The following is a 23,828-nucleotide window of genomic DNA, read 5'->3' on the forward strand; positions in this document are numbered from 1 at the left end:
AGAGAGAGAGAGAGAGAGAGAGAGAGAGACAGAGACAGAGACAGAGACAGAGACAGAGACAGAGACAGAGACGGACGGACGGACGGACGGACGGAGAGGGGGAGAGAGATCGAGAGAGAGGAGATTCTACAACCACCTGAAAGGAAGTGATTCCTAAACCTTCCATAACAAAACCATCACCTACAGAGAGATGAACCTGGAGAAGAGCACCCTTAAGCAAGCTGGTCGTGGGACTCTGTTCACAAACACAAACAGACCCCACAGAGCCCCAGGACAGCAACACAATTAGACCCAACCAAATCATGAGAAAACAAAAAGAGAATTACCTGACACATTGGAAAGAATTAACAAAAAAACGGAGCAAACTCGAATGCTATTTGGCCCTAAACAGAGAGTACACAGTGGCAGAATACCTGACCACTGTGACTGACCCCAAATTAAGGAAAGCTTTGACTATGTACAGACTCAGTGAGCATTGCCTTGCTATTGAGAAAGGCCGCCGTAGGCAGACCTGGCTCTCAAGAGAAGACAGGCTATGCGCACGCTGCCCACAACATGAAGTGGAATGATCAATACTTGGCTGTCATTTGACAGATTAAAATAATCTCGCTCTCTTTTGACCATAATAATCTCATCGTGTAGGCTATACCCGGACTGTATCTTCTACTTGTTGGCTAGAGAGCACGTAGAGATCAGAGTGGCCACATTTACTATAGCCCTATAATGACATTTCTGTTGTGACAGAACAATCAGTAGAGATGGAAACCCATTTAACTTGTATTTTTTTATTCGTACATGTAACGTCCTGACCAGAGTTCTTATGTGTTTTGCTTGTTTAGTGTTGGTCAGGACGTGAGCTGGGTGGGAATTCTATGTTGTGTGTCTAGTTCGTCTGTTTCTGTGTTCAGCCTAATATGGTTCTCAATCAGAGGCAGCTGTCAATCGTTGTCCCTGATTGAGAATCATATATAGGTGGCTTGTTTTGTGTTGGGGATTGTGGGTGGTTGTTTCCTGTCTTTGTGTATTGTCTGCACCAGCTAGGACTGTGACGGTTAGTTTGTTTTGTCATTTTGTATAGTGTCTTGTTTTGTGTTTATTAAATAATGGAAAATTACCACGCTGCACATTGGTCCTCAGATCCTTCTCGCCTCTCCTCGTCTGAGGAGGAGGACGACTTAGACTGCCGTTACACTACACGGGAATTTAACTGCAAAAAGTCATTTTTATGTGCATTGCGTTTTCACTTACAGCCTTTTATCAACAACAAGTCCATTTGATGGAAACATCTCTGGTGGGAAAATCCGCATATTGTTATTTTAATGGGGGGGTTTTGTATTTTTTTTGCATGAAAATCTGTCTCCAATCGGATGGAAATCTAGCTAATGGCCTGTAAAGGAGCGAGGGAACAGTGAGAGGGAGAAGAGAAGAGGAAGGAGGAAGGAGAGAAGGAGGAAGGAGGAAGGAGGGAGGAGGGAGGGAGGAGGAAGGAGGGAGGAGGAAGGAGGGAGGAGAGAAGGAGAGAAGAGGAAGGAGGAAGGAGGGAAGGAGGGAGGAGGGAGGAGGAAGGAGGGAGGAGAGAAGGAGAGAAGAGGAAGGAGAGAAGGAGGAAGGAGGGAAGGAGGAAGGAGGAAAGAGGAAGGAGAGAAGAGGAAGGAGGAAGGAGAGAAGGAGAGAAGAGGAACACACACGCACACACACACACACACACACACACACACACACACACACACACACACACACACACACACACACACACACTAATGTTCATGATAGGCTTGTACGTCAGTATATCAGACAAGAACCAGACATAGCCGTGAGTCCCGACAGGTGGTTTGTTTAAGATAGCAGGAATTTGTTAGGATTTTTCACGTTTCTGTTTATGTAACAGTAAAAAGCTTAATAAAGCCACTTAACCCTAACGTTGGGGTTTCAACATTTAAAACTGACAAATGGTTTGTTACTCTGCCTGTCACCATTCTTAACATTCCAACCCCTGTAAACGGTCCAGATATAGGAATATGAGTCTATGTGTTTCAAATGTCACCCTACCCCCCTTTTGTAGTACACTGGGCTCTGGTCAAAAGTAGTGCACTATGTAGGGAATAGGGTTCCATAGGGCTCTGGTCTAAAGTAGTGCACTATGTAGGGAATAGGGTGCCATAGGGCTCTGGTCTAAAGTAGTGCACTATATAGGGAATAGGGTGCCATTGGAGACTATGAATCTATAACAATGTGTCGGAGTGCTCGCTATTCCCTGGTCACGCCTGAATACCTCTCCTACTCGCGCGGTGTGAAATATTTCTACACCCACCGGACCTGATTACACACGCCACAAGCAGATGTGGCCAGTCTGTGTGTGTGTGTGTGCGTGCGTGCGTGCGTGCGTGTGTGTGTGTGTGTTATTTCTCCATAAGTACGCCCAGTCGACTAGATCCATAGGTATTCCTGTAGAGAGTAGACAGATGTTAAAGAGATGAGGGAGGTTGTTAGTGTAAGGCACCCTATTCCCTATTTAGTGCACCCTATTCCCTATTTAGTGCACTTGTTTTGACCAGGCCCTGGTTAAAAGTAGGGCACTAGGGAATACGGTGTCATTCGTGACGCAGCCTAAGATTACTTTTCAACATGTCCACCCTCTAGAGAATCACTTCTGCTATCAGCCGCAGTCCACCCTCTAGAGAATCACTTCTGCTGTCAGCCGCAGTCCACCCTCTAGAGAATCACTTCTGCTGTCAGCCGCAGTCCACCCTCTAGAGAATCACTTCTGCTATCAGCCGCAGTCCACCCTCTAGAGAATCACTTCTGCTATCAGCCGCAGTCCACCCTCTAGAGAATCACTTCTGCTGTCAGCCGCAGTCCACCCTCTAGAGAATCACTTCTGCTGTCAGCCGCAGTCCACCCTCTAGAGAATCACTTCTGCTATCAGCCGCAGTCCACCCTCTAGAGAATCACTTCTGCTATCAGCCGCAGTCCACCCTCTAGAGAATCACTTCTGCTATCAGCCGCAGTCCACCCTCTAGAGAATCACTTCTGCTATCAGCCGCAGTCCACCCTCTAGAGAATCACTTCTGCTATCAGCCGCAGTCCACCCTCTAGAGAATCACTTCTGCTGTCAGCCGCAGTCCACCCTCTAGAGAATCACTTCTGCTATCAGCCGCAGTCCACACATATTTCTGTTAGTAGGGGTTTGCCAGGGAAAAGATTGCATTAGGGTTTGCTTCTCTTCAGAGGAAAGAAAGATTTCATTTGTGACTCATTAGAAAGTCATTATCTTAATGGAAAAATTGCTCTGTGTAAATGAGAAATCCATCATGTCGTTTAAACACACGTCCTTATTTTAAACAGTTATTTTAAAGCCCTTTGGTGTAACTATGGATCTGTACAATGGGCTTTGCTTGGTATGTCTTTTTTTTTTCTGAGACACACAAGCCGACACACACACACACACACACACACACACAGCTTTGGTTCTCAACTCTCAAGGACTATAGTTTCACAAAGGGATAAAGTGAAGCATAGATCTAGAATGACTAGCTAGGCTTTGCCCTTTGGTTAGTCTTTCAAGACTGGTGTCATCTCATCCAAATCGCGCTTTTCTGGAGTCACAGCTTTCTTACTGAAAGGCCTACTGTATAAAAACACACTGTGGTGAATTCTTAATCCTAGATACGGTGTTTTATGTTTTATAGAGCAGCTCTTTAATGGTAGGCTCCAGATCTGGTAACTGTATATATATATATATATATATGATTACAGCTTTGGCAGGTGATACTGTAGGCTGTGGAGTGCAGGGAACAGCTGCCCTTTGATGACATCACTCCTTAGATGTCTGAAATAGCAACACCCACAACTTGTAATGCAGACCGGCCTGATAGCACCTAAAGTGTAGGCCCTCACAGAGAGGATGAAGTCATGTAACGATGTGTGTTATTCAAGCTGTCCGTGTGGACGAAATACTCTGTACATTTTAAGTTGAACTAAACGGATCGTACCTTGTATCTGATAAAGAAAGAGGGAAGCAGGAAAAGACCACGCTGTGGTATTTTATCTGTGATGGACACTGCTCTGCATTCCACCTGATGGGAATGAATCTAACAGGCTTCTAAAAAAAAAAATATCTTAGAAAATCAACATTCTATTTCCCGTTGGCGTTTTGCAACACATCCTGACCACTCCAAAGCCATCGGAATCAGAGTATGTCTTCAGAATATTGTATCAGCGAACCTCCTGACCTTTGGTTTACAACCCTTATTAAAGTTAAAACTTCTTTGGGATCGGTGTCCCTTCCACGGGACGGTTGAGCTAACGTAGGCTAATGTGATTAGCATGAGGTTGTAAGTAACAAGAACATTTCCCAGGACATATCTGATGTTGGCAGAAAGCTTAAATTCTTGTTAATCTAACTGCACTGTCCAATTTACAGTAGCTATTACAGTGAAATAATACCATGCTATTGTTTGAGGAGAGTGCAATTTTAAACATGAAAAGTTATTAATAAGCAAATTAGGCACATTTGGGCAATCTTGATACAACATTTTGAACAGAAATGTAATGGTTGATTGGATCAGTCTAAAACTTTGCACATACACTGATGCCATCTAGTGGCCAAAGTCTAAATTGCACCTGGGCTGGAATAATACATTATGGCTTTCTCTTGCATTTCAAACATTTAAAAAAAATACAAAAGAACAGTTGTTTTTTTCTTTGTATTTTCTTTTACCAGATCTATTGTGTTATACTCTTCTACATTCCTTTCACATTTCCATACACTTCAAAGTGTTTCCTTTCAAATGGTACCAAGAATATGCATATCCTTGCTTCAGTGCCTGAGCTACAGGCGGTTAGATTTGGGTGTGTCATTTTAGGAGGAAATTGGGGGGAAAAAGGGGGCCAATCCTTCAGAGATTTTAAGGTTATAAGTCTTTACACCAGCCCGCTGCTGGCCTGTGATGTTTGAAATAACTCTGTATATGGTTCTACATGCTTTTATCCTTGAACGACCAGATTAATGGTCTGTTTTGGCAACACTGTGTAAACTGCAGGTTGTTCATGTTAATAAATGGGATTATGTGCCTGGGAGAAGCAGGGTGAAGTTCTGGGACTGGAGAGGAATTAACTCTTTCACTGATAGATCTGCGTTCTCTCTGGGTTTATAACTGAGCGGGTGGGCTAAGTTTTCTCTGTTGGCACAAAAGAAAGTTGAAGGAGGAAGAGGAGTTTTAACTGGAGCTCAAGGTTCAGCCCAAGTATTAGCCTCGTGTTAGTATTAGCCTAGTGTTAGCATTAGCCTAGTGTTAGTATTAGCCTAGTGTTAGTATTAGCCTAGTGTTAGTATTAGCTTAGTGTTAGTATTAGCCCAGTGTTAGTATTAGCCTAGTGTTAGCATTAGCCTCGTGTTAGCATTAGCCTAGTGTTAGCATTAGCCTAGAGTTAGCATTAGCCTAGTGTTAGTATTAGCCTAGTGTTAGTATTAGCTTAGTGTTAGTATTAGCCTAGTGTTAGTATTAGCCTTGTGTTAGTATTAGCCTAGTGTTAGTATTAGCCTAGTGTTAGTATTAGCCTCGTGTTAGTATTATCCTCTTGTTAGTATTAGCCTAGTGTTAGTGTTAGCCTAGTGTTAGTATTAGCCTAGTGTTAGTATTAGCCTAGTGTTAGTATTAGCCTAGTGTTAGTGTTAGCCTAGTGTTAGTATTAGCCTAGTGTTAGTATTAGCCTAGAGTTAGTATTAGTCTAGTGTTAGTATTAGCCTAGTGTTACTATTAGCCTAGTGTTAGTGTTAGCCTAGTGTTAGTATTAGCCTAGTGTTAGTATTAGCCTAGTGTTAGTATTAGTCTAGTGTTAGTATTAGCCCCGTGTTAGTATTAGCCTAGTGTTAGTGTTAGCCTAGTGTTAGTATTAGTCTAGTGTTAGTATTAGCCTAGTGTTAGTATTAGTCTAGTGTTAGTATTAGCCTAGTGTTACTATTAGCCTAGTGTTAGTGTTAGCCTAGTGTTAGTATTAGCCTAGTGTTAGTATTAGCCTAGTGTTAGTATTAGCCTAGTGTTAGTATTAGTCTAGTGTTAGTATTAGCCTAGTGTTACTATTAGCCTAGTGTTAGTGTTAGCCTAGTGTTAGTATTAGCCTAGTGTTAGTATTAGCCTCGTGTTAGTATTAGCCTAGTGTTAGTGTTAGCCTAGTGTTAGTATTAGCCTAGTGTTAGTATTAGCCTAGTGTTAGTATTAGCCTAGTGTTAGTATTAGCCTAGTGTTAGTATTAGTCTAGTGTTACTATTAGCCTCGTGTTAGTGTTAGCCTAGTGTTAGTATTAGTCTAGTGTTAGTATTAGCCTAGTGTTACTATTAGCCTAGTGTTAGTGTTAGCCTAGTGTTAGTATTAGCCTAGTGTTAGTATTAGCCTGGTGTTAGTATTAGCCTCGTGTTAAGTATTAGTGTTGTTTGGTAACAATGTACTTGATCAGAAGTGTTAGTAAAAATAGGCCTTCCTTCTCAAGAGCTGTCAGAGAGCTGGAGACACACACACACACACACACACACACACACACACACACACACACACACACACACACACACACACACACACACACACACACACATACACACACACACACAGTCAGAAAGAGAGCTACAGACAGGAAGTGAGAGCATGATACAGGAAGTCTATGTTTTAACATTTGTCTGTGTAGACATCCATGTTTAATGATCTCCTGGTTGTTGATCTCCTGGTCGTTAATCTCCTGTTTGTTGATCTCCTGGTCGTTGATCTCCTGGTTGTTGATCTCCTGGTTGTTGATCTCCTGGTTGTTGATCTCCTGGTCGTTGATCTCCTGTTTGTTGATCTCCTGGTTGTTGATCTCCTGTTTGTTGATCTCCTGGTTGTTGATCTCCTGTTTGTTGATCTCCTGGTTGTTGATCTCCTGGTTGTTGATCTCCTGGTTGTTGATCTCCTGTTTGTTGATCTCCTGGTTGTTGATCTCCTGGTTGTTGATCTCCTGGTTGTTGATCTCCTGGTTGTTGATCTCCTGGTCGTTGATCTCCTGTTTGTTGATCTCCTGGTTGTTGATCTCCTGTTTGTTGATCTCCTGGTTGTTGATCTCCTGGTTGTTGATCTCCTGGTTGTTGATCTCCTGGTCGTTGATCTCCTGGTCGTTGATCTCCTGGTTGTTGATCTCCTGGTTGTTGATCTCCTGTTTGTTGATCTCCTGGTTGTTGATCTCCTGGTTGTTGATCTCCTGGTTGTTGATCTCCTGGTTGTTGATCTCCTGTTTGTTGATCTCCTGGTTGTTGATCTCCTGGTTGTTGATCTCCTGGTTGTTGATCTCCTGGTTGTTGATCTCCTGGTTGTTGATCTCCTGGTTGTTGATCTCCTGGTCGTTGATCTCCTGGTCGTTGATCTCCTGGTCGTTGATCTCCTGGTTGTTGATCTCCTGGTTGTTGATCTCCTGGTCGTTGATCTCCTGGTCGTTGATCTCCTGGTCGTTGATCTCCTGGTCGTTGATCTCCTGTTTGTTGATCTCCTGGTTGTTGATCTCCTGTTTGTTGATCTCCTGGTTGTTGATCTCCTGTTTGTTGATCTCCTGGTCGTTGATCTCCTGGTTGTTGATCTCCTGTTTGTTGATCTCCTGGTTGTTGATCTCCTGTTTGTTGATCTCCTGTTTGTTGATCTCCTGGTTGTTGATCTCCTGGTTGTTGATCTCCTGGTTGTTGATCTCCTGGTTGTTGATCTCCTGGTTGTTGATCTCCTGGTTGTTGATCTCCTGTTTGTTGATCTCCTGGTTGTTGATCTCCTGGTTGTTGATCTCCTGTTTGTTGATCTCCTGGTTGTTGATCTCCTGGTTGTTGATCTCCTGGTTGTTGATCTCCTGTTTGTTGATCTCCTGGTTGTTGATCTCCTGGTCGTTGATCTCCTGGTTGTTGATCTCCTGTTTGTTGATCTCCTGGTCGTTGATCTCCTGGTTGTTGATCTCCTGTTTGTTGATCTGATAGATACTCATGTGTGTGTGTTCGTTCTCTCCCTCCCTCTCTGTAAAGGCTTCAGTGTGACTGCCAACACAACACTTGTGGAACGTCATGTGACCAGTGTTGCCCCGGATTCAACCAGATTCCATGGAAACCAGCGACCACTTACCAGGCTAACGAGTGTGAACGTGAGTTTCCCTCCCTCCCCCCACCACCCCTACCACCTCGTCCACATCCAACCCCCTCTGAAAAAGTTGGAAGCCTTTTCCAGAAGTCCTTCCCTGGTATTAACCAAGGAATGTAGTACCTGTTAGGTATTAGTTTATCACTGTCATTCTTACGGAAGCAGAACAGCCTCAGGGGTTGTTTTGTTGGTGTTTGGATACAGACACACACCTATCCTGTCCATCGTAAACATAATACCTCTGTCAGGGAATGACTAGAGGCAGAAAAACTCTTATACAACAGCCAATCGTATTGTTTCAATACACAGCTGATGAAAGCAGCATGTCCCACTAGATCTGAGTCCCACGAGATCTGAGTCCCACTAGATCTGAGTCCCACTAGATCTGAGTCCCACGAGATCTGAGTCCCACGAGATCTGAGTCCCACGAGATCTGAGTCCCACGAGATCTGAGTCCCACGAGATCTGAGTCCCACGAGATCTGAGTCCCACGAGATCTGAGTCCCACGAGATCTGAGTCCCACTAGATCTGAGTCCCACTAGATCTGAGTCCCACTAGATCTGAGTCCCACTAGATCTGAGTCCCACTAGATCTGAGTCCCACTAGATCTGAGTCCCACTAGATCTGAGTCCCACTAGATCTGAGCTCAGTCCCACTAGACTTGAGCTGAGCCCCACTAGATTAGATCTGAGTCCCACTAGATCTGATCTAAGTCTCATTAGATCTGAGCCGAGTCCCATTAGATCTGAGTCCCATTAGATATGAGCTGAGTCCCACTAGATCTGAGACGAGTCCCATTAGATCTGAGCTGAGTCCCACTAGATCTGAGCTGAGTCCTACTAGATTTGAGCTGAGTCCAACTGGATCTCAGTCCCATTAGATCTGAGCTGAGTCCAACTGGATCTCAGTCCCACTAGATCTGAGTTCCATTAGATTTGAGCTGAGTCCAACTAGATCTGAGTCCCACTAGATCTGAGCTGAGTCCAACTGGATCTCAGTCCCACTAGATCTGAGTTCCATTAGATCTGAGCTGAGTCCAACTAGATCTGAGTCCACTAGATCTGAGCCTAGTCCCACTTTATCTGAGTCCCACTAGATCTGAGCTGAGTCCCATTAGATCTGAGTCCCATTAGATATGAGCTGAGTCCCACTAGATCTGAGACGAGTCCCACTAGATCTGATCTGAGTCCCACTAGATCTGAGTCCCATTAGATCTGATCTGAGTCCCATTAGATCTGAGCTGAGTCCAACTAGATCTGAGTCCACTAGATCTGAGCCTAGTCCCACTTTATCTGAGTCCCACTAGATCTGAGCTGAGTCCCATTAGATCTGAGTCCCATTAGATCTGAGTCCCATTAGATATGAGCTGAGTCCCACTAGATCTGAGACGAGTCCCACTAGATCTGAGTCCCACTAGATCTGAGCTGAGTCCCACTAGATCTGAGTCCAATTAGATCTGAGCTGAGTCCCATTAGATCTGAGTCCCACTAGATCTGAGCTGAGTCCCACTTAATCTGATCTGAGTCCCACTTGATCTGACATCAGTGTGGATAAGTCTCTCTCTCTCTCTCTCTCTCTCTCTCTCTCTCTCTCTCTCTCTCTCTCTCTCTCTCTCTCTCTCTCTCTCTCTCTCTCTCTCTATCTCTCTCTCTGTGTGTTGTGGATAAAGGTGTATGACTAAAGCTATTGCCACCTCTCTGTCGCTGAAGGCTGATAAGAACTGACAGCCCTCACAACTTTTCTCAGACTCAGTAAAAATAGCTTTATCTAAGATCTGGATTGGGTCAAATGGAGCTGCCAAGACAAGCAGTGGTGTGTGTGTTTCTGTGTTTGGTTATTGGAAGGTTGGGATGTCTGATATCCGCCTCTCTCTCTTTCCCCTTAATCTAATCTCATCCTAATGGTTCCTGAAATAGTTTTTTCTTCTATTCTCTCTCCTCCGCAAAAAAAACAACAGTTTATATGGTCTGGTTTAGTTAAATCCAGTTTATATCGTCTGGTATAGTTCAATCCAGTTTATATGGTCTGGTTTAGTTCAATTCAGTTTATATGGTCTGGTTTAGTTCATTTCAGTTTATATGGTCTGGTTTAGTTCATTTCAGTTGATATGGTCTGGTTTAGTTCAAACCAGTTTATATGGTCTGGTTTAGTTCAAACCAGTTTATATGGTCTGGTATGGTTCAATCCAGTTTATATCGTCTGGTTTAGTTATTTTCAGTTGATATGGTCTGGTTTAGTTCAATCCAGTTGATATGGTCTGGTTTAGTTCAATCCAGTTAATATGGTCTGGTTTAGTTATTTTCAGTTGATATGGTCTGGTTTAGTTCAATCCAGTTGATATGGTCTAGTTTAGTTCAATCCAGTTTATATCGTCTGGTTTAGTTATTTTCAGTTGATATGGTCTGGTTTAGTTCAATCCAGTTGATATGGTCTGGTTTAGTTCATTCCAGTTGATATGGTCTGGTTTAGTTCATTCCAGCTTATATGGTCTGGTTTAGTTCAATCCAGTTTCTATGGTCTGGTATACTTCAATACAGGTTATATGGTCTGGTTTAGTTCAATCCAGTTTATATGGTCTGGTTTAGTTCAATCCAGTTGATATGGCCTGGTATGGTCCGCTATAGTTCATTCCAGTTGATATGGTCTGGTTTAGTTCAATCCAGTTTATATGGTCTGGTTTAGTTCAATCCAGTTTATATGGTCTGGTTTAGTTCAAGCCAGTTTATATGGTCTGGTTTAGTTCATTTCAGTTGATATGGTCTGGTTTAGTTCAATCTAGTTGATATGGTCTGGTTTAGTTCAATCCAGTTTATATGGTCTGGTTTAGTTCAATCCAGTTTATATGGTCTGGTTTAGTTCAATCCAGTTTATATGGTCTGGTTTAGTTCAAGCCAGTTTATATGGTCTGGTATGGTCTGGTTTAGTTCAATCCAGTTTATGTGGTCTGGTATAGTTCAATCCAGTTTATATGGTCTGGTATGGTCTGGTTTAGTTCAATCCAGTTTATATGGCCTGGTATACTTCAATACAGGTTATATGGTCTGGTTTAGTTCAATCCAGTTGATATGGTCTGGTTTAGTTCAATCTAGTTGATATGGTCTGGTTTAGTTCAATCCAGTTTATATGGTCTGGTTTAGTTCAATCCAGTTGATATGGCCTGGTTTAGTTCAATCCAGTTTATATGGTCTGGTTTAGTTCCATCCAGTTTATATGGTCTGGTTTAGTTCCATCCAGTTTATATGGTCTGGTTTAGTTCAATCCAGTTGATATGGTCTGGTTTAGTTCAATCTAGTTGATATGGTCTGGTTTAGTTCAATCCAGTTTATATGGTCTGGTTTAGTTCAATCCAGTTTATATGGTCTGGTTTAGTTCCATCCAGTTTATATGGTCCGCTATAGTTCATTCCAGTTTATATGGTCTGGTATGGTCTGGTTTATTTCCAGCTCTGACTATTAGCAGAACAGCAGTGAGGAAAGCCAGAAGGATGTAGATACTGAGTGTATCTGTATTTCTCCTTCATCTTAGTATTTGGGCCGTTCTACGTCAACCCTTCGGTCCACTAGGATAGAGGCAAGAACATCAAAAGGCCCTGAGAACCAGGGTTGAGGTCAATTCCATTTAAATTCAGTCCATTCAGGAAGTTAACTGATGGGATCAATTTAATTACTTCCTGGATTGATTGAAATGAAATGGAATTGACCCCAAACCCTGCTGAGAACATTAACATTTCTCTGTCTTGTTTCTCTGTGGAGGTACTGAGAAACTGTGGAGGTACTGAGAAACTGTGGAGGTACTGAGAAACTGTGGAGGTACTGAGAAACTGTGGAGATACTGAGAAACAGTGGAGGTACTGAGAAATTGTGGAGGTACTGAGAAACAGTGGAGGTACTGAGAAACAGTGGAGGTACTGAGAAACAGTGGAGGCACTGAGAAACTGTGGAGGTACTGAGAAACTGTGGAGGCACTGAGAAACAGTGGAGGCACTGAGAAACTGTGGAGGCACTGAGAAACTGTGGAGGCACTGAGAAACTGTGGAGATACTGAGAAACTGTGGAGGCACTGAGAAACAGTGGAGGTACTGAGAAACGGTGGAGGTATTGAGAAACAGTGGAGGCACTGAGAAACAGTGGAGGTACTGAGAAACAGTGGAGGTACTGAGAAACTGTGGCGGCACCGAGAAACAGTGGAGGTACTAAGAAACAGTGGAGGTACTGAGAAACTGTGGAGGCACTGAGAAACAGTGGAGATACTGAGAAACTGTGGAGGCACCGATAAACTGTGGAGGTACTGAGAAACTGTGGAGGTACTGAGAAACTGTGGAGGCACTGAGAAACAGTGGAGATACTGAGAAACTGTGGAGGCACCGATAAACTGTGGAGGTACTGAGAAACTGTGGAGGTACTGAGAAACAGTGGAGGTACTGAGAAACAGTGGAGGTACTGAGAAACTGTGGAGCTACTGAGAAACTGTGGAGGCACTGAGAAACAGTGGAGGTACTGAGAAACGGTGGAGGTATTGAGAAACAGTGGAGGCACTGAGAAACAGTGGAGGTACTGAGAAACTGTGGAGGCACTGAGAAACAGTGGAGGTACTGAGAAACAGTGGAGGTACTGAGAAACTGTGGCGGCACCGAGAAACAGTGGAGGTACTGAGAAACAGTGGAGGCACTGAGAAACTGTGGAGGTACTGAGAAACTGTGGAGGTACTGAGAAACAGTGGAGGCACTGAGAAACTGTGGAGGTACTGAGAAACTGTGGAGGCACTGAGAAACTGTGGATGCACTGAGAAACTGTGGAGGCACTGAGAAACTGTGGATGCACTGAGAAACTGTGGAGGTACTGAGAAACTTGAGCTGTAATTTTTTTTAAAGCCTTGTCCCTCCTCTTCTCCTTTGAAGAGTGTGTTGAAGAGAAAAGGCTTTGACAAGACATGTCATTAATTAGTTCTAGCTGCTGTGGAAATGATAGTTTTGGTTGGGATGAGACGAGACCTTCTTCTATATTATTTATTTGTTTATCACCATACGTTCTACTATGTCTCTCATCTTCTATAGTGTGGGCTAAACACCTGTCAGACCAGACGGCTACCTCAGGCTTTAAAACACATAACACGTCTATAGATATTTGAGAGATATCTCTTTAGGTCTAGGACAAAAGATGTCTGCCAGAGATATTTCTTTAGGTCTAGGACAAAGGATGTCTGCCAGAGATATTTCTTTAGGTCTAGGACAAAGGATGTCTGCCAGAGATATTTCTTTAGGTCTAGGACAAAGAATGTCTGACAGAGATATTTCTTTAGGTCTAGGACAAAAGATGTCTGCCAGAGATATCTCTTTAGGTCTAGGACAAAAGATGTCTGCCAGAGATATTTCAGAGATACAGTATGTCTATAGATCTTTCTTTTTTCTGTCTCTGTACATTCTGATCAGTTAGATATTGTTCTTCTCTTGCTCACTGTAGTGTTCTCTTTCTCTCTATTCTCTCTCTCCTCTCTCTCTCCCCTCTCTCTCTCTCTCTCTCTCTCTCCCTCTCTCTCTCCTCTTTCTCTCCTCTTTCTCTCTCTCTCTTTCTCTCTCTCCTCTCTCTTCTCTATCTGTGTCCTCTCTCCTCTTTCTCTCTCTCTCTCGCTCTTTCTCTCTCTCTCTTCTTTCTAACTCTCCTCTGTCTCTTCTCTGTCTCTATTTTCTCTCCTCTTTCTCTCTCTTTTCTTTCTTTGTTTGGCTTTTTTATTTTTTCTTCTCGCCTCCTTTCATCCCTCTCTCTGCTGAGCTCTGGCAGCCTGTGCTGGACTGTGGCAGCCTGTGCTGGGCTCTGGCAGTCTGTGCTGGGCTCTGGCAGTCTGTGCTGGGCTCTGGCAGCCTGTGCTGGGCTCTGGCAGTCTGTGCTGAGCTCTGGCAGTCTGTGCTGGGCTCTGGCAGTCTGTGCTGGGCTCTGGCAGCCTGTGCTGGGCTCTGGCAGTCTGTGCTGAGCTCTGGCAGCCTGTGCTGGACACTGGCAGCCTGTGCTGGGCTCTGGAAGTCTGTGCTGGGCTCTGGCAGCCTGTGCTGGGCTCTGGCAGTCTGTGCTGAGCTCTGGCAGTCTGTGCTGAGCTCTGGCAGTCTGTGCTGGGCTCTGGCAGTCTGTGCTGAGCTCTGGAAGTCTGTGCTGAGCTCTGGCAGTCTGTGCTGAGCTCTGGCAGTCTGTGCTGAGCTCTGGAAGTCTGTGCTGGGCTCTGGCAGCCTGTGCTGGGCTCTGGCAGTCTGTGCTGAGCTCTGGCAGCCTGTGCTGGACACTGGCAGCCTGTGCTGAGCTCTGCCAGAGCTGTGCCCCCCAGGTGGAGAATTGCTCTGTTATGTCAGCATGTTCTCTGCGTTTGTGTCGTCGTCTGTGACTTTATGTCTATATTGATACACAGGTCATTCTTACGGTGACCTGATCCTAGAGTAACCAAAACATTGATGTTTTCCTTGTAATGTGTGTCAGTGTTTCTTGCCTGTTTGTTTCACTGTAGTTTAGACATAGTTCTGATTTAGTAGTTCTGATAATTCTTCATTGATCTTGATCAATCTCTCATTTTATAAGTTAATTATTCATCTTGATCAATCTCTATTTTTTTAAGTTATTTATTGATCTTGATCAATCTCTTATTTTATAAGTTATTTATTGATCTTGATCAATCTCAATTTTTTTAAGTTTTGTATTGATCTTGATCAATCTCAATTTTTTAAAATCTTGATCAATCTCTAATTTTTTAAGTTAATTATTGATCTTGATCAATCTCAAATTGTAATAAATTATTGATTTATCTTGTAGGATTGTAGTGTACTAACAGATGTTTGAATCTTTTCTGTTCCTATTTCTTTCAGCGTGTAACTGTAACCGCCATTCGTTTGTCTGTTACTACGACCCCGAGGTCGACCAGAGGAGAGCTAGCGTCAACGTCCAGGGACAGTACAGAGGCGGTGGAGTCTGCATGGAGTGTCAGGTATTACCACTGGCCTTTATAAACACCCACTCCTTATAGTAGGAGATGATTACAGAAGCTAAAAGACATGGCGTATAAAAGTGAAATTACATTTGTTTAATCGATCGATATATTAATTCATTAATCAATCAACTTTTATTTTTTTATACCCTCCCTATTCCATTACACCAGTTTAATTTCACCTGCACTGTGTCCTACGTTGCCGTACTGAGTGTTGTCATGTGTTGTGTGTCATTGATTCATTGTATTCCTGTGTTGTGTGTCATTGATTCATTGTAATCCTGTGTTGTGTGTCATTGATTCATTGTAATCCTGTGTTGTGTGTCATTGATTCATTGTAATCCTGTGTTGTGTGTCATTGATTCATTGTAATCCTGTGTTGTGTGTCATTGATTCATTGTAATCCTGTGTTGTGTGTCATTGATTCATTGTAATCCTGTGTTGTATGTCATTGACTCATTGTAATCCTGTGTTGTATGTCATTGACTCATTGTAATCCTGTGTTGTATGTCATTGACTCATTGTAATCCTGTGTTGTATGTCATTGACTCATTGTAATCCTGTGTTGTATGTCATTGACTCATTGTAATCCTGTGTTGTATGTCATTGACTCATTGTAATCCTGTGTTGTGTGTCATTGATTCATTGTAATCCTGCGTTGTGTGTCACTGATTCATTGTAATCCTGTGTTGTGTGTCATTGACTCATTGTAATCCTGTGTTGGTGACTCATTCTTCCTTGTTTCCCTCTCCTAGCATCACACCGCTGGTGTCAACTGTGAGCGCTGTATCCTCACCTACTACAGATCACCTGACCATCCTCTGGACTCCCCATTGGCCTGCTCCCGTGAGTGACAGTTTATATTCAGACAAAAATACATATTGATTGGTCTATTTGAAAGATCATATTTTATTTTTCCCTTGTGGCATTGTAGCTGAATTGTTACATCTTCCTGATAGTTATATTTGTCACATGACAGCAGAATGATATAGGTCATTGTCTTCCTCATTCTCCTCCTCCTCCTCCTCCTCCTCCTCCTCCTCCTCCTCCACCTCCTCCTCCTTCTCCTCCTCCTCCTCCTTCTCCTCCTCCTCTTCCTCCTCCTCCTTCTCCTCCTTCCTTTTCCTCCTCCTCCTCCTCCTCTCCCTTCTCCTCTTCCTTCTCCTCCTCCTTCTCCTCCTTCTCCTCCTCTTCCTTCTCCTCCTTCTCCTCCTCCTCTTCCTCTTCCTTCTCCTTCTCCTCCTCCTTCTCCTTCTCCTCCTCCATCCTCCTCCTCCTCCTCTTACTTCTCCTCCTCCTCCTTCTCCTCCTCCTTCTCCTCCTCCTCTTACTTCTCCTCCTCCTTTTCCTTCTCCTTCTCCTCCTCCTCCTCTTCCTTCTCCTCTTCCTTCTCCTCCTCCTTCACCATCCTCCTTCTCCTCTTTCTCCTCCTCCTTCTCTTCCTCCTCCTCCTCCTCCTCTTCCTTCTCCTCCTTCTCCTTCTCCTCCTCCTTCTACTCCTCCTCCATCCTCCTCCTCCTCCTCCTCCTCCTCTTTGCAGCCTGTGTGTGCCAGTCAGAGTTCACCGATGGTACCTGTGAGGATCTGACGGGTCGTTGTTACTGTAAACCCAACTACACCGGAGAGAACTGTGACTCCTGTGCTGAGGGATACATTAACTTCCCAGACTGCTACCGTAAGTACTGTAGTTGAGAGCATCATTTTTTTTAAGCTCTCTGAAGTTACCGTAAGTATCTACAACAGGCATCGTTTTTATGGTCCTCATAAAATGGTCTTTAGGTACAGAGTTGTAGGGACATAAACTGGACCTAGCCACTAAGGACAGTTTTCCTGCACGGACACAGATTACACCTAGACTTGGAGTAGAAATCATCCACAATGAGATAATGTCTATTGAAATAGCTTTTCTAGTTCAGGACTAGGCTTAATCTATATCCGGGAAACAGATCCTACAACTTTCCAGTAGCCCAGGATCGATAAGAACTCTCTCTCTCTGCTATAACTTGTTTAATGTGTGTTTCTGTCAGCCGTAGCAACCTACCTCAACAACAACACCAACCGAGAGGTTAAACCTGCTATAACTTGTTTAATGTGTGTTTCTGTCAGCCGTAGCAACCTACCTCAACAACAACACCAACAGAGAGGTTAAACCTGCTATAACTTGTTTAATGTGTGTTTCTGTCAGCCGTAGCAACCTACCTCAACAACAACACCAACCGAGAGGTTAAACCTGCTATAACTTGTTTAATGTGTGTTTCTGTCAGCCGTAGCAACCTACCTCAACAACAACACCAACCGAGAGGTTAAACCTGCTATAACTTGTTTAATGTGTGTTTCTGTCAGCCGTAGCAACCTACCTCAACAACAACACCAACCGAGAGGTTAAACCTGCTATAACTTGTTTAATGTGTGTTTCTGTCAGCCGTAGCAACCTACCTCAACAACAACACCAACCGAGAGGTTAAACCTGCTATAACTTGTTTAATGTGTGTTTCTGTCAGCCGTAGCAACCTACCTCAACAACAACACCAACAGAGAGGTTAAACCTGCTATAACTTGTTTAATGTGTGTTTCTGTCAGCCGTAGCGACCTACCTCAACAACAACACCAACAGAGAGGTTAAACCTGCTATAACTTGTTTAATGTGTGTTTCTGTCAGCCGTAGCAACCTACCTCAACAACAACACCAACAGAGAGGTTAAACCTGCCGGAGAAATAATCAGTAAGGTCTTTTAAATATGTTTTATTTGTCATTTATTTGAAACAGTAATACATTCTGCAGACAGGCATGGATGTCATTATACCATTATTCTCTATTCTTACGATCTCCCAGCATTCTCTCCTTTAATGGAATGGGATTATTATCATTTATTTATTTTTATTTAACCTTTTATTTTAATTAAGCAAGTAAGTTGAGAACAAATTCTTATTTACAAATGACGGCCTAGGAACAGTGGGTTAACTGCCTTGTTCAGGGGCAGAACGACAGATTTTTACCTTGTCAGCTCCGGGGGATTCGATCTAGCAACCTTTCGGTTTCTAGTCCAATGCTCGAACCACTAGGCTACCTGCCCCCCCCTCTAACCACTAGGCTACCCTGCCCCCCCCCTCTAACCACTAGGCTACCCTGCCCCCCCCTCTAACCACTAGGCTACCCTGCCCCCCCCTCTAACCACTAGGCTACCCTGCCCCCCCCTCTAACCACTAGGCTACCCTGCCCCCCCCTCTAACCACTAGGCTACCCTGCCCCCCCCTCTAACCACTAGGCTACCCTGCCCCCCCCTCTAACCACTAGGCTACCCTGCCCCCCCCTCTAACCACTAGGCTACCCTGCCCCCCCCCTCTAACCACTAGGCTACCCTGCCCCCCCCTCGAACCACTAGGCTACCCTGCCCCCCCCTCGAACCACTAGGCTACCCTGCCCCCCCCTCTAACCACTAGGCTACCCTGCCCCCCCCTCGAACCACTAGGCTACCCTGCCCCCCCCCCTCTAACCACTAGGCTACCCTGCCCCCCCCCTCTAACCACTAGGCTACCCTGCCCCCCCCTCTAACCACTAGGCTACCCTGCCCCCCCCCTCTAACCACTAGGCTACCCTGCCCCCCCCTCGAACCACTAGGCTACCCTGCCCCCCCCCTCGAACCACTAGGCTACCCTGCCCCCCCTCTAACCACTAGGCTACCCTGCCCCCCCCCTCGAACCACTAGGCTACCCTGCCCCCCCTCTAACCACTAGGCTACCCTGCCCCCCCCCTCGAACCACTAGGCTACCCTGCCCCCCCTCTAACCACTAGGCTACCCTGCCCCCCCCCTCGAACCACTAGGCTACGTGTCGCAGAACAAAACAATGTCAAGTCTAACCTGGCTACAGTATGTGATATAAATTCTTGTCTCTTATCTCTGTATCTGTTGTGTGTGTATGTGTGTGTGTGTCTGTGCGCTCGCGCGCGTATCGACTGAGTTTAATGTTCAACGTCTAACCCTGACTATCTCTGTGTGTCTCTGTGTAGACTGTGAGTGCAGTGCTGCAGGTACGGAGGGAAACTCCTGCCGTACAGATCCGCGTACCCGTGCCTGTATCTGTAAACCCGGTTTCACTGGGGACCACTGTGACAGCTGTGCACCAGGGCACTACGGACTCAACTGCCAGAGTAAGTCAAGTCATATGTCTACTAGTCATACCAGACAGACAGCTTCACCGTCGAGAGCATCTTGACTGACTGCGTACGGTCCAGTACATCACCGGGGCCTAGCTTCCTGCCATCCACAACCTCTATACCAGGCGGTGACACCGTCGAGAGCATCTTGACTGACTGCGTACGGTCCAGTACATCACCGGGGCCTAGCTTCCTGCCATCCACAACCTCTATACCAGGCGGTGACACCGTCGAGAGCATCTTGACTGACTGCATACGGTCCAGTACATCACCGGGGCCTAGCTTCCTGCCATCCACGACCTCTATACCAGGTGGTGACACCGTCGAGAGCATCTTGACTGACTGCGTACGGTCCAGTACATCACCGGGGCCTAGCTTCCTGCCATCCACAACCTCTATACCAGGCGGTGACACCGTCGAGAGCATCTTGACTGACTGCATACGGTCCAGTACATCACCGGGGCCTAGCTTCCTGCCATCCACGACCTCTATACCAGGTGGTGACACCGTCGAGAGCATCTTGACTGACTGCGTACGGTCCAGTACATCACCGGGGCCTAGCTTCCTGCCATCCACGACCTCTATACCAGGCGGTGACACCGTCGAGAGCATCTTGACTGACTGCGTACGGTCCAGTACATCCCCGGGGCCTAGCTTCCTGCCATCCACGACCTCTATACCAGGCGGTGACACCGTCGAGAGCATCTTGACTGACTGCGTACGGTCCAGTACATCACCGGGGCCTAGCTTCCTGCCATCCACAACCTCTATACCAGGCGGTGACACCGTCGAGAGCATCTTGACTGACTGCGTACGGTCCAGTACATCACCGGGGCCTAGCTTCCTGCCATCCACGACCTCTATACCAGGCGGTGACACCGTCGAGAGCATCTTGACTGAGTTAGGCTTGTTTTACAGTTTTCTCTGGGTAGTTAGGGTTGATTTACAGTTGCACACACAACACCCACCTCACTCACTCACTCACTCACTCACTCACTCACTCACTCACTCACTCACTCACTCACTCACACACACCCACAACCCCCACCCCTCACACACACACACACACACACACACACACACACACACACACACACACACACACACACACACACACACACACACACACACACACACACACACACACACACAACCCCCACCCCACCCCTCACACACATACACAACCACTACCCCTCACACACACACAGATTACCCCCCACTCCCATATGCACTCACAAACACACACTTGTTCATTGTGTGTAATCCCTATGTTTGTGTAATCCCAGTGTGTGTGTGTGTGTGTGTCCTCTCCCAGCCTGTCAGTGCTCTGGTCCGGGATGCCAGGATGGTAGGTGTGACCTTCTGACGGGGCAGTGCCTGTGTCGCCAAGGCTTTCAGGGTTATTCATGTGACCAGTGTACCCCAGGCTACTTCAACTATCCCCTTTGCCAACGTGAGTATACACACACACACACACACACACACACACACACACACACACACACACACACACACACACACACACACACACACACACACACACACACACACACACACACACACACACACACACACACACACATCACTACCCCCTCTGCCAACGTGAGTCTCAGCCAACACATTGTGACCACTGTGCCAACGTCATTGTCTGTCTGCCAAAGACTGGCTACAAAAAACACTGTTTGAAGGCTGAGGACAGGACCACAGACGTTACAGATTCCATAATACTGTCTGTCTCTCTCCAGACAACTGACACAGGACCACAGACGTTACAGATTCCATAATACTGTCTGTCTCTCTCCAGACAACTGACACAGGACCACAGACGTTACAGATTCCATAATACTGTCTGTCTCTCTCCAGACAACTGACACAGGACCACAGACGTTACAGATTCCATAATACTGTCTGTCTCTCTCCAGACAACTGACACAGGACCACAGACGTTACAGATTCCATAAGACTGTCTGTCTCCCTCCAGACAACTGACACAGGGCCACAGACGTTACAGATTCCATAATACTGTCTGTCTCCCTCCAGACAACTGACACAGGGCCACAGACGTGACAGCTCCATAATACTGTCTGTCTCTCTCCAGACAACTGACACAGGACCACAGACGTTACAGATTCCATAATACTGTCTGTCTCTCTCCAGACAACTGACACAGGACCACAGACGTTACAGATTCCATAATACTGTCTGTCTCCCTCCAGACAACTGACACAGGGCCACAGACGTTACAGATTCCATAATACTGTCTGTCTCCCTCCAGACAACTGACACAGGGCCACAGACGTGACAGCTCCATAATACTGTCTGTCTCTCTCCAGACAACTGACACAGGACTACAGACGTTACAGATTCCATAATACTGTCTGTCTCCCTCCAGACAACTGACACAGGGCCACAGACGTTACAGATTCCATAATACTGTCTGTCTCCCTCCAGACAACTGACACAGGGCCACAGACGTGACAGCTCCATAATACTGTCTGTCTCTCTCCAGACAACTGACACAGGACTACAGACGTTACAGATTCCATAATACTGTCTGTCTCTCTCTCTCTCTCTCTCTCCCTCCCCCTCTCTCCCTCCCCCCCTCTCCCTCCCCCTCTCTCCCTCTCCCTGCCCCTCTCTTCCTCCATCAGTGTGTGGCTGTAGCAGCGTGGGAACTCTCCCAGAGGGCTGTGATGTGTCTGGACGGTGTGTGTGTCGTCCGGAGTTCCAGGGGCCGCGATGTGAGCAGTGTAGATCAGGCTTCCACTCCTACCCCAACTGCCAAGGTACTGACCGCTGACAGGACCACACACCACGCTCATTAACTACACACACCACAACTACACACACCACAACTACACACACCACAACTACACACACCACGCTCATTAACTACACACACCACAACTACACACACCCCAACTACACACACCACATCTACACACACCACAACTACACACACCACGCTCATTAACTACACACACCACAACTACACACACCACAACTACACACACCACAACTACACACACCACAACTACACACACCACGCTCATTAACTACACACACCACAACTACACACACCCCAACTACACACACCACATCTACACACACCACAACTACACACACCACAACTACACACACCACAACTACACACACCACGCTCATTAACTACACACACCACAACTACACACACCACAACTACACACACCACAACTACACACACCACAACTACACACACCACGCTCATTAACTACACACACCACAACTACACACACCACAACTACACACACCACAACTACACACACCACAACTACACACACCACAACTACACACACCACAACTACACACACCACGCTCATTAACTACACACACCACAACTACACACACCACAACTACACACACCACAACTACACACCACAACTACACACACCACAACTACACACACCACAACTATACACACCACAACTACACACACCACAACTACACACACCACAACTACACACACCACAACTACACACACCACAACTACACACACCACAACTACACACACCACAACTACACACACCACGCTCATTAACTACACACACCACAACTACACACACCACAACTACACACACCACATCTACACACACCACATCTACACACACCGCATCTACACACACCACAACTACACACACCACATCTACACACACCACAACTACACACACCACAACTACACACACCACATCTACACACACCACAACTACACACACCACATCTACACACCCCACGCTCATTAACTACACACACCACATCTACACACACCGCATCTACACACACCACAACTACACACACCACAACTACACACACCACAACTATACACACCACGCTCATAAACTACACACCACAACTACACACACCAAAACTACACACACCAAAACTACACACACCACGTTCATAAACTACACACACCGCATCTACACACACCAAAACTACACACACCACGTTCATAAACTACACACACCGCATCTACACACACCAAAACTACACACACCGCATCTACACACACCTCAACTACACACACCATGCTCATAAACTACACACACCGCATCTACACACACCTCAACTACACACACCGCATCTACACACACCTCAACTACACACACCGCATCTACACACACCTCAACTACACACACCTCATCTACACACACCACATCTACACACACCACATCTACACACACCGCATCTACACACACCTCATCTACACACACCACATCTACACACACCACATCTACACACACCACATCTACACACACCGCATCTACACACACCACATCTACACACACCACAACTACACACACCACAACTACACACACCACGCTCATTAACTACACACACCACAACTACACACACCACAACTACACACACCACATCTACACACACCACATCTACACACACCACATCTACACACACCACATCTACACACACCACATCTACACACACCGCATCTACACACACCTCATCTACACACACCACATCTACACACACCACATCTACACACACCTCAACTACACACACCACGCTCATTAAC

General features: G+C 45.7%; 1 protein-coding gene across 1 annotated transcript in view; it reads left to right on the top strand.

Moving 5' to 3' along the window:
* Positions 1–23,828, top strand: part of LOC120061723 (laminin subunit alpha-5-like) — a gene marked incomplete at its 3' end in the record, with an annotated part of 112,241 nt that overhangs the window by 82,842 nt on the left and 5,571 nt on the right. Inside the window, exons 7-12 of the mRNA XM_039011620.1 lie at positions 8,027–8,142; positions 14,984–15,102; positions 15,858–15,948; positions 16,643–16,777; positions 19,112–19,252; positions 21,910–22,044. Coding sequence (XP_038867548.1) covers positions 8,027–8,142; positions 14,984–15,102; positions 15,858–15,948; positions 16,643–16,777; positions 19,112–19,252; positions 21,910–22,044 — 737 coding nt within the window. The remainder of the gene's footprint in view (positions 1–8,026; positions 8,143–14,983; positions 15,103–15,857; positions 15,949–16,642; positions 16,778–19,111; positions 19,253–21,909; positions 22,045–23,828) is intronic.

The sequence above is a fragment of the Salvelinus namaycush genome, chromosome 16 (assembly GCF_016432855.1).
Source record: "Salvelinus namaycush isolate Seneca chromosome 16, SaNama_1.0, whole genome shotgun sequence".
Classification (NCBI taxonomy): Eukaryota; Metazoa; Chordata; class Actinopteri; order Salmoniformes; family Salmonidae; genus Salvelinus; species Salvelinus namaycush.